This window comes from Macaca nemestrina, chromosome 7 (genome assembly GCF_043159975.1).
Source record: "Macaca nemestrina isolate mMacNem1 chromosome 7, mMacNem.hap1, whole genome shotgun sequence".
NCBI lineage: Eukaryota > Metazoa > Chordata > Mammalia > Primates > Cercopithecidae > Macaca > Macaca nemestrina.
The window spans coordinates 136,461,825-136,473,842 of record NC_092131.1 but is presented as its reverse complement, the minus strand read 5'-3'; the positions used below and the strand labels follow the sequence as shown (position 1 = coordinate 136,473,842).

At 40.8% G+C, this 12,018-nt stretch overlaps 1 protein-coding gene across 3 annotated transcripts in view; it reads left to right on the top strand.

Moving 5' to 3' along the window:
• Nucleotides 1-12,018, top strand: part of LOC105488410 (3-hydroxyacyl-CoA dehydratase 3) — a 48,795-nt gene that overhangs the window by 10,426 nt on the left and 26,351 nt on the right. Inside the window, exons 1-2 of one of the 3 annotated variants that reach the window (XM_011752424.3) lie at nucleotides 3,276-3,480; nucleotides 11,204-11,246. In XM_011752424.3, coding sequence (XP_011750726.1) covers nucleotides 3,478-3,480; nucleotides 11,204-11,246 — 46 coding nt within the window. In that variant the 5' untranslated portion in view covers nucleotides 3,276-3,477. Of the gene's footprint in view, nucleotides 1-3,275; nucleotides 3,481-10,221; nucleotides 10,390-11,203; nucleotides 11,247-12,018 lie in introns of those variants that run through there. The other 2 variants (XM_071101191.1, XM_011752417.3) reach the window with 2 other exon arrangements.

Below are 12,018 nucleotides of genomic sequence, written 5' to 3'. Positions count from 1 at the left end.
ATAGATATGTTAATAAATAATTACCTAGATAAAGTGCTATGAGGGAAATAAAGAGGGTGATGAAATAGAGAATAATTGGTAGAGTCTATTTTAAATAGAGTGGTCAGGGAAGACTTCCTTGAAGAGGTGATATTCTAGCTGGGTGAAACTTGAAAGATAAATTGTGCAGAAAGCTGGGGGAAGAACATTCCAACAAGTCCACAGACTTAGAGGCAGGCAAAGGCTTAGTGGGGGTTCCAGGAGCAGAAAGGATATTAGTATGTTTGGAGCATAGTGAGGAATAAGTTAGAGGGAGACGAGGATAGAAGGGTTTGCAAGATGTAGGTCATGTAGAGCCTTGTTGCCATGGTAAGGAGCTTGGGTTTTATTGTAAGAGCAATGGGAAACTATTAAAGAGTTTTAAGCAGAGAAGTGACTTTGTAGGATTTGTGTTTCAAAAAAGATTATTCTGGCTTCTATGTGGATTATAAAGGGGCAAAGTGAACTCCAGAAAACCATTTAGGGAGGCTGTTATAGTAGTATGGGTGAGAGATGAGGTGGCTCAGTTTAGGGTTGTGGGGGTGGAGAGCCATGGACACATTTGAGATATATCTGAAGAGAACCTTGAGGCCTTGATGGACTTGTTGGAGAGGAAGAGAAAAGAATTAATGACTAGTCTTAGGATTTTGATTTAAGCACAGAGTAGATGACAGTACAGTTTACTGAAATGATTAAGACTGCAGAAGAGGTTTAGGGGCCAAAATCAAGAGTCCCCTTTTGGACATACTAGTTTGAGAGTCTTGTTTTAAACAATTTCCATGTGAAAATGTGAACTAGTGATATAACTATACAAATACAGAGTTCAGGGCAGTAGTCTCGGTGAAAATAGAATTTTATGATATCTTAGACTTAATTGATTGCAAAATCCACCACTGTTTTATTTTTTTCCCTCATGATAATGAGGGGAAAAATGCTGCTGATTATACTGTGATATAAGCTTTCTTATTACTTTGAGCATTTTAAATTTATTGAAAGAGCTCTCTGAGAGTTTATTTAAACTGTCAATGCTGTTCAGCCAAAGATCACCAAAACACACCTTGTAGTTAAATAAGGTGGGTTTATTGCTTGTTCCAGTGAGGGAAAACACACACTGTAGGGAAATACGTGGTATCTCAGTAAGAGGGTGTTAAAAAAGACCTCGTTATATGGGATTTGGGCTTTGGTTGGGTAATGGTGGGGGTGTCTAAGGAAGTGAGGTCTGCTATAGATTGGATGTTGACAGAAAGCAGGGACAGTTCTATGATTTGGTATTTTGTGGTTGGCATAGTGACCTGTCATTAGACAAATTTATGCAATGGTCTTGTTTTGTTTCATTTTACCGTGGTCTTATAGTAACCTCGAGTTGGTTAGTATTCTTTGAAATTGTCTATGTCCCCAAAAGGGGGAATTAGAAGACAATACCAACTGATACATACACCCAGTTGAGTGTTATACAGCTATAACAAGAAAGAGTAAGATCTTTATGAACTCACAAGGATTTATTTAGATGAAAAAAAAAAAAGCAAGATGTATAAGAATGTATATTGTATGCTACTTTTTGTATAGAAAGGAGGGAAAGTAAGAATATCTGTTTTGGCTGGGTGCGGTGGCTCCCGCCTGTAATCCCAGCACTTTGGGAGGCCCAGGTGGGTAGACCACAAGGTCAAGAGAATGAGACCATCCTGACTAACATGGTGAAACCCCGTCTCTACGAAAAAATACAAAAAACTAGCTGGTCGAGGTGGCGGGTGCCTGTAGTCCCAGCTACTCGGGAGGCTGAGGCAGGAGAATGGCGTAAACCCAGGAGGCGGAGCTTGCAGTGAGCTGAGATCCGGCCACTGCACCCCAGCCTGGGCAACAGAGCGAATTGTTTTGTATGTTTGTTTGAGACAGGATCTCACTCTGTCACCCAGGCTGGAGTGCAGTGGTGTGATCCTGGCTTACTGCAGTCTCCACCTTCCAGGCGCAAGCGATCCTCCTACCTCAGTCTCCCAAGTAGCTGGGACTACAGGCACATGCCACCATGCCAGGCTAATTTTTGTATTTTTTGTAGAGACAGGGTTTCACCATATTGCCCAGGCTGGTTTCGAACTCTTGAGCTTAAGCGATCTAACCGCCTTGGTCCCCCAAAGTGCTGGGATTACAGGCATAAGTCACTGTGCCTGGATGAAAATAGGAATATCTAAATATATTTGTGAATTTTTGCAAAACACGCATATACAGAGAATAGATAAACCAGAAGTGAATGAAATGGTTACCGGTATGTGGGGAATAGGAATGTGGTAGAGGAGGATGGGTTTGGGAGCAAGACTTCTGAGGAAATCATTTCATAAAGTTTGAATTTTGAACAATGGGAATGTTTTACATATTCAAAGATAAAATTGTATTTAAAAAAAAAAAAAAAAGGAGGCCAGGCCTGGTGGCTCACGCCTGTAATCCCAGCACTTTGGGAGGCCGAGGCGGGCAGACCACAAGGTCAAGAGATCGAGACCATCCTGGCCAACATGGGGAAACCCTGTCTCTACTACAAATACAGAAATTAGCTGGGCGTAGTGGCACATGCCTGTAATCCCAGCTACTCAGGAGGTTGAGGCAGGAGAATCGCTTGAACCTGGGAGGCAGAGGTTGCAGTAAGCCGAGATCGCGCCACTGCACTCCAACCTGGCGACAGAGTGACACTCTGTCTCAAAAAAAAAAAAAAAAAGTAAAAAGCAAATTAAATAAACAGAACCAAAAGGACCTAACTGTATATCAAATTGATGATAAAATCTTATGGATAAATTAATCAATACAAATAATATTTGAACATAGTACTCTGGTTCTTTAGTAGATTATGTCCTTTTTAAAAGTCAACCTTCCCCCCTTTTACTGGAATATATTCTAAGGACAAAAAGAACTGCAATTAAATGTTGCACTTAGAAGGGTTATTTTTCCCTTTCCTTTTTTTTTAAATTGAATATAAGTTTTCTATCTTTTTTCTTATTTTCCACAAAGAAATTTCTGCAAGTAAGTAGTAGGTTTACTGTTGGCAAAAAAAGTTGATATTCTAATTCTGAAACTTTTTTAGGATAAAACAAATATATAAATGTGCTAATGTTATTAGGAAGATTTTCACTGTTAAGAGATATAAATCTTAAATAACAAGGTAAGGAGAAGCCTTGTAATAGCTTGACTTGGCAACTTCACTATGACATCATCATTTTTAAAATTCCTAGGTAGCCCACTGAAAGATGAACATTAACTATACCTCAGTGTACCTAGATCATGGCTTCTACATTACCATTTCCAACCGAAGGAACTATGCCTCCTTGAAGAAATGGCCAATTATTTCAAATCTGTGCCAGAGAAAGAACAATATCCTCAAAGGGTACACGGTCATGTCAGAATCATACAGGATTTGGTTTGAAGGGATTTCTACTGGCCAAGTTGGTGACAATTTGAACATCAGAAAGAGTAATAATGGTAATGGAATTTGGCTGAGCGGATCACAAAAGAAAATCCATGAGTCTATCGGGTGCAGTGGCTCATGCCTGTTATCCCAGCACTTTGGGAGGCCGAGGTGGGCGGATCACGAGGTCAGGAGATAGAGACCATCCTGGCTAACATGGTGAAACCCCATCTCTACTACAAAATACAAAAAATTACCTGGGCGTGGTGGTGAGCGCCTGTAGTCCCCGCTACTTGGGAGGCTGAGGCAGGAGAATGGCGTGAACCACCCGGGAGGCGGAGCTTGCAGTGAGCCGAGATTGCCGCCACTGCACTCCAGCCTGGGTGACAGAGCGAGACTCCATCTCAAAAAAAAAAAAAAAAAGAAAATCCGTGAGTCCATAGCGATAGTAAAAAAGAAATGTAGACCAGAGAGGGTACAGGCTGGTGGTGTTTGCAAAGGCACCACGAGGGATCTAGAGCTATTCAGTATCTTGACTGTGACAGTAGGTAGATGAACCTGTACATGTGATCAAATTGTGTAGAACTTAACACACAGACGCACATGCACATACCTGCAAGCGAATGCAAGTAAAACTGGGAAATCTGAATAACATAGGTGGGTTGTGTCAATGTCAGTATCCTGATTTTGATTTTATGCTATAGTTTTGTAAAATGCTACCATTGGGGGAAACTAGGCAAAGCGTATAAGGGATCTCTCAGTACTATTTCTTTTTTTAAAATTTTTATTTTTGTGGGTACACGGTAGGTGTATATATTTCTTTCTTAGAGCTACATGTGAATCTACTATTATCTCAATAAAAATTTCAATAAAAAAGAGAGGGAGAGAAGAGAAAAAGGGAAAACTCTTTTTTTACAGAAGAATGCCAACTAGAAAATGAAAAATGAATGGTTGAATTAGAAAATTATAATTTTGCTGGGCACAGTGGCTCATGCCTGTAATCCCAGCACTTTGGGAGACCGAGGCCAGCAGATCTCCTGAGGTTGGGAGTTTGAGACCAGTCTGACCAACATGGAGAAACTCCATCTCTACTAAAAATACAAGATTAGCCGGGCATGGTTGCACATGTCTGTAATCCCAGCTACTCGGGAGGCTGAGGCAGGAGAACTGCTTGAACCTGGGAGGTGGAGGTTGCGGTGAGCTGAGATTGCACCGTTGCACTCCAGCCTGGGTAACAAGGAAACTCCGTCTCAAAAAAAAAAAAAAAAAAGAAAGAAAATTATAATTTTGTGACCTCCAGTGTAAAATTGCATCAGGTAAGGATTAACAATAGTTGACCATACCATTGGATGAAAGAGTGTTGTGAGGGAATGGCAGATTACACTATTAGGTAACTTGCTAATTACAAAAGGGAACACTACAGTGGAAAGTTCTGGCAGTCACCTTCTCAATTTAATGACCAAATTTAATGACCAAATTTATCATCACCATCTAACATAAGGATGCCATATGTAACCATATCACCTATGAAATATTTTTGCTAACAATGGTTAATATGAAGGAATGGCCAGACAAATCCAGAATATGATACATTTTACCAGACAACTGGCATGGGTTAATAAATAAAAGTGTAAGTCTGTATTAAATAAAAATAGGCATGACAATCAAGAGGAGTGTATGAACCTGGATTGGATCCTGGATTTTTTTTAAAAAGTGTAAATATAGTGGCTTCAGGATAACTGCATCAAGAGTGCCAGCAAGACTCGCAGTTTATTTCCTCTTTCCCTGAATCTGGGCAGGCCCTCTGGCAGCTTAGTGAATAGAATGCTGGAAAATGATGCTGTGACCAGTTCCAGGCTTGCTCTTTGTAAGAGGACTGCCAGCTTCCACTTCTTCTCTCTTGGAGCACTTGCTCTTGAGACATTCCCTCTCGGAACTGAGCAGCCCTGCTGCGAGAGACCCAAGCCACATGGAATGGCCAAATATAGTTATTCTGGTCTACAGTTTTAGCTGAACTCCCCAATGACAGCCAACAACAATTAGGAGCTAAGTGAGCGACCCATCTTGAATATTCCAGCCCAATATACTATAGTCCCAGCCAACATCACGTGGAATAGAACTATATAGCTGAAGCCCAGTCAACCTGTAGAATCACGTAAGATAATAAAATAGTTGTTTTAAGTCAAGTTTTGGAGTAGTTGGGTTGCATTACAGTAAATAACAGAAACAATTGAACATCTTTGAGACGATTCTTCATGTAGATTTTTTATTAGATAATATGGAGTTATTGTTCTTAGGTATTAGAAAGCTTTGATAATTATGCAAGAGAATATAATTTCTTAGGAGAGGAAATATTTGGAGGTGAAATATGATGTCTGCAGCTCATTTGAAATAATTCAGCAAAAAAGTATGCATATAAAAAGCAAATATTGGGAGCTTTATATTTTGTAGAATGGTGGCTACCCCCACCCTAAAAGAAAAACAAATATGACATTTAGCAATCAATTGGCAGAAGGTATATGAGTTTTCATTATACTATTTTTTCTTTTTTTACTTGAGACAGGGTCTTGCTCTGTCGCCCAGGCTGGAGTTCAGACTGGTCCCAAACTCCTGGCGTCAAGGGATCTGCCTGCTTTGGCCTTCCAAAGTGCCGGGATTGCAGGCGTGAGCCATGACGCCTGGCCTATTTTTAAAATTTTTTTGTAGATTTAAAAGTTTTCAAAATAAAGCATCGGGGTGAAAAGGATCACATTAAAAATACACAGTGTTGGGGGTCCCCAGCAGCCACCAGTGTGCTCAGTGATTTGCTAAAAGGATTCGTGGGACTTAGTATATAATTGTACTCATGACTAAGGTTTGTCACAGCTGCAGAATACAGGACAGGATCAGCAAAGGAAAAAAAGCACGAGTGGAGTCTGGAGAAATCCATGTATAAACCTTTCTGTCACTCTTCCTCCTGTGAGGGGGTATACTTGAGCACGCTCCACCAGTGACGAAAAATGCAGTGACTTATGTATAACATTTCTGCCCAGGGAAGCCCATTAGTGATTGAATACCCATGATTTTTTTTTTTTTTTTTTTTTTTTTTTTGAGATGGATTCTCACTCTGTTACAGAGGCTGGAGTGCAGTGGCCCGATCTTGGCTCACTGCAACCTCTGTCTGCTGGGTTCAAGCGATTCTCCTGCCTCAGCCTCCTGAGTAGCTGGGATTACAGGTGCACGCCACCACGCCTGGCTAATTTTTGTATTTTAAGTAGAGACGGGGTTTCACCATATTGGTCAGGCTGGTCTCAAACTCCTGACCTCATGATCCACCCACCTTAGCCTTTGGGATTACAGGCATGAGCCACTGTGCCCGGCCAAGTACCCATGATTTTTACTGGGGCCTTGTTACTTAGGTGACCTTGGCCTAACATGTACCAAAATTCCAGACTCCTAGAAGGAAAGTTGATATTCACCATAAATCACATTGTTTGTAGGCACAGTTTAGGAACATTGAACCACCCTTATTAGTTAGGGGGTGGAGGAAGGCTGAGTTTCTCGATAGATGTCAGCCAAAGGCTGATCTTGGAAGCAGGCACTTTTAAAGACTGCAGCCTCAGGACTGCTATATTAACTCTTCTGCACACATACTAATCACACAGATGGGAAGATAAATACTAATGATTTGAATGAGAAAGGAAACTCTTGTCCAAAGAGTTAGATAGCAGATAGTTTATTGTGAACTCTTTGTAGTTCTGCCAGAGATTCTGAAAATGGGATGAATTGACTTCAGTTCACTAAACAATTATTGAGGCATTAGGTATATAGAGATGAATAAGACACAGTCCCTGCCATCAAAGAACTCAGGTCAAGAGGGGCAGTTAAACGATCAACAATGATTATGGAACAGTGTGGTAAGTATTATAGTAAAGGTGAATACAAAGTAGGAAGGAAGCTGTTGATTCTGATGTTAGGGTGAGGAGGAGGGAAGAGGAATTAACATTTGACCTGAACTTTGAAAGAGAAGTAGTGTTCAGCAGGCATGGAAACTTAGATGGGCACTCTAGTCAGAGGAAGAAAAGCAACCGGAATATGAATTCTTACTAGTTGCCAGGCTCTGTGTGTGCAATTATAATTTAATCCTTACAACAGACTTGTGATGTAAGTGATTTTATTGTTATTTTTAAAATGATGGCTGGGCATGGTGCCTCATGCCTGTAATCCCAGCAGTTTGGTAGGCTGAGGTGGAGGATTGCTTGAGCCCAGGAGTTCGGGACCAGCCTGGGCAACATAGTGAGACTTGTGTCTGTGAAAAATTTTAAAAAGATATTAGCCAGGCATGGTGATGTGGACCTGTAGTCCCAGATATTTGAGAGGCTAAGGTGGGAGGATCCTTGAGGCTGGGAGGTGGAGGCTGCCGTGAGCCGAGATTGCACCACTGCACTCCAGCCCTGGGTGACAGAGGGAGATTCTGTCTCAAAAACAAAAACAAAAAAAAAAAAAAAAAGAGAGACAGTTGCTGTGAATTTGAGTTTTCTTATTCCCTTTTCCGTATTCACTCCTTTTTTGAGACAGAGTCTTAGTCTGTCACCCAGGTTGGAATGCTGTGGTGCAATAAAAGCTCACTGCTGCTTCGACCTCCTCAGCTCAAGTTATCCTTCCAGCTTAGCCTCCCAAGTAGCTGGGACCACAGGCATGTGCCACCACACCTGGCTATTTTTTTTATTTTTGTAGAGACAGGGTCTGTGCTGTTCAGGCTAGTCTTGAACTCCTGGGGTCAAGTGATCCTCTTGCCTAGGCCTCCCGAAGTGTGGGGATTATAGGCATGAGCTACCTTGCCCAGCCACTCTCTTTCTCTTTTTTATTTTTAAAAAGAATTAGAGACAGGATCTGACTACTTGCTATGTTCCCCTAGCTGCATTCTAACCCCTGGGTTCAAGTGATACTCCCACTTCAGCCTCCCGAGTAGCTGGGACTGTAGGTGCGTGGTACCAGGCCTGGCTATTCACTCCTCTTCTTATAAGCAAAAGCACAGTTTCTTTTCTAGTAAGAGATGGACTAGGTTGTGTAGATTGAGCTTTCTATTAAAAACAACGGAAAGTATTGAATAAAAATGTCTTAAAAACATCAAAAAGTTAACGAGGTAGAAATGAAATTGGGAACTCAGAGAGATAAGCTGAACACGGAAACTGCTTTTGCCTTGCGAACATTTGCTCAACTAAGTGAATTTGAACTTTGGTTTTGACAGCCCGACAGGTCGCAGGTGATAGAAGTAAAGTCAAAACCCGGCCTGGTGCGGTGGCTCACACCTGTAATCCCAGCACTTTGGGAGGCCGAGGTGGGCGGATCACAATGTCAGGAGTGTGAGACCAGTCTGGCCAATATGGTGTAATCCCATCTCTACTGAAAATAAATAAATAAATAAATTAGCCAGGTGTGGTGGTGCACGCCTGTAATCCCAGCTACTTGAGAGGCTGAAGCAGAAGAATTGCTTTAGCCCAGGAGGCGGAGGTTGCAGTGAGCCTGGGGAACAGAGTGAGACTCCATCTCAAAAAAAAAAAAAAAAAAAAAAGGTTATATGCATCTAGTAACGTTGCCTCAATCATATCTAAATTAACAGACGTACAAGGAGAAATAGACAAATTTATGATAGTGTGATTTCCCAGTGATTGATGGAGCTAGAAGACAAAATTCAGTAAGTATATAGATTATGTGAACAAATAATTAACAGTAAACCTAATGGACATATAAAGAACATGGCCCCAACAACTCCAGAATACACATTCTTTTAAATGTACTGAGAGTGTTTACTAAAGTTGACTATATACTGCTTCCTAAACAAGTCTCCATACATTTGACAGGACTGAAATTACACAGAGAATGTTCTTTGATCCCAGTGCAATTGAGATAGAAGTTAATAACATAAGGATAACTAGAAAATTGGAAATTGAAAATTAAGAAATCTGTCTCAACCCATGAAAAAACGATAATGGAAATTAGGGATGTGAATGGAAAATACTGTAATCAAAGCTTGAGAGCAGCCAAAGTCGGATTTGGTAGGAAATTTATATTCTTAGATGATTATCTTAGGAAAAAAATAGTCCGAAAATTAATGACCTTTGAATCTCCATTTCAAGAAGTTAGAAAAAAAAAATAGCAAATTCACCGAAAGAAATTGAAGGAAGGAAAGAATAAAGATAAGAATAGACATAGAAAGCAGAGGTGGAGAAAATCAATAAAAAGCTAAAAGTTCTTGAAAGATAATTAAAATTGCTAGACATATTGACAAGATTAAGACACAAACCGTATCAGTAATGAAGAAGAAGACATAACCATGAAAGCTACAGACATTTAAAAGCTAAGAGAATATTAGGCCCTGCACGGTGGCACACGCCTGTACTCCTAGCTACTTGGGAGGCTGAGGCAGAAGAATTGCTTGAACCCGGGAGGTGGAGATTGCAGTTAGCCGAGACTGAGTCATTGCACTCCAGCCTGGGTGACTTTTTCAAAAAAAGGAAAGAAAATTTTAAAACAAGTTCATATCAGATAAAATGGATAAATTCCAAGAAATAGAGGCAGTTTCTATAAAAGAGATAGAAAACCTGGATAGCCTCGTAAGCATTAAATACACGGATTCAATAGTCAAAAGTCTTCCCACATGGAAACTTGCAGGTCTAAATGGCTTCACCTGGAAGTTCTACCAAGCATTTAAAGAAATAATTGCAGTTAATTATTTGTTAATCTGTTGCTACATAGCAAATCACCCAATATATAGTGGATTAAAGCAACAATAATCAATTATTGTCTCTCACAGTTTCTGTGGGTTAGGACTTCAGGAGGGGCTCTGTTGGGTTGTTCTGGCTTGGAATCTCATGAGGTTGTGGTCAGATGACAGCTGTAGTTGAGGAGCACAGAAAGCTAAGCCCACAGAAGAAAAACAAACACCATGACACTGGGAACGAGCTGCCTCTTGCTTATTAACCTTGAGCTGGAAGTAGGAGGTGAGTTGTTTCTCATCCACTGGAAAAAGTGTTAAGTAGTTTCATTTTAAATTGAATTGTGATGCTAAACTGAAGGTGTGTAGCAACTTCTGGGAATCAGTGAGCAGTTTGGAGAATTTTGACCTCTCCCGAGTCTTGTTTCCTTTGGAGGTTAAGAGAGTCTGGAGCCTCTAAGTTAGAGACACAGGCGCAGCGTGTTTCATTTTCATTGACCACCTGCAATCCTCTGCCCTTTCCACCACTTGTCGGAATTAATTTATCATTCAGGTTGCAGTACAGGTCTCACCTTTTGTGGAGCTTTTCCCCACCACTCGATTCCTGTTATGCTCTCTCTCTCTCTCTTAACTCTGCTAACACTACCTTTTACCACCTTTTTCGTCTTGACCATATGTTTCTTGATAACTATTTCATATCTTCTCACAGAAAGTGCCTCATCTGTCCCACTGGAACCTCTCTCTGTTCTACAGCTCAGGGATTGAGTCCTGGAGATCTGTGTATTCCCCTGTCATTATCTCACATAGCACCTTGCATGATCGGCCATTCTCAGAATGGAGTAATTCAGTGCTTGACTGTTTGCACAGTTAGAGCAGGTTAGGGTCCTTCTTGGCAGGAGTCTGCAGTCTTAGATAGGTACAGACAGACATAGAGAAAGCCTACACAGATGTGAATAAATGACTAAATATATTTGTGGGGGAGGCACAGAGTAGGAGGCTGAGTCCTCATGGGAGAAGTATGAGGGGAAGAAGCCCCTTGTTTAATCTCATTTTTTCTCTTCATTAAAATGCCTTCTTACATCCTTGGTCTCTTTTCACAGAACCCTGCCATCAGCATCACTGAAAATGTGCTGCATTTCAAAGGTCAGTATCCCAGCAAATGCTCCCATCTCTATACACAGTTAAGGAGGTGTGGTGGTGGTTTCCCTTTTTTTAAAAAAAAATGTATTTGTTTTATCGATTTTTTGCTGATGTTCACTCCTTTGATCCTCATGAAGTAAGCTAAATTGTTTTGAAATATATGATTAGAAAAGTCAAAGAATTGGTTTAAAATCCTGTTTCCCCCATGGAGAGGCAGTAGATACAGTGAAGAAAAAAAAAAAAAAGAATCCTGGGTTAGAAATCAGGAGGCTTGTCTTCTAGCTCTAATTCTGCCACTGTCTTGGACAAGTTATTGACTTTTCTGGACCTACACAATGAAGATGCTGGGTTTTAATCTGTGTTTCTCAAACTCGAGGACCCGTAGACACCTAAGAATGTTTCCACAGGACTCTCAAGGGCTCATGGACCTGAGATTGAGAAACACGTGAAGAATTAAATATGGTCACTTTAAGTGACATTTGGCTCACTGCAGCTGTGAACACAGACACACATACAGCTACTGATTGCATGGCAGTACTTGATTATGAAGTGGCCCTCTAGATGATCCAGAATATGCTGCTTTTTAAAAAAAAAAAAAAAAAAGATTATTATGAAAACAAAAAATAGAAATGTTATTTATTTATTTTGAGATTGAGTCTTGCTCTGTCACCCAGGCTGGAGTGCAGTGGCACAGTCTTGGCTCACTGCAACCTCCGTCTCCTGTCTGAGTAGCTAGGATTACAGGCACCTGCCACCACGCCCAGCTAATTTTTGT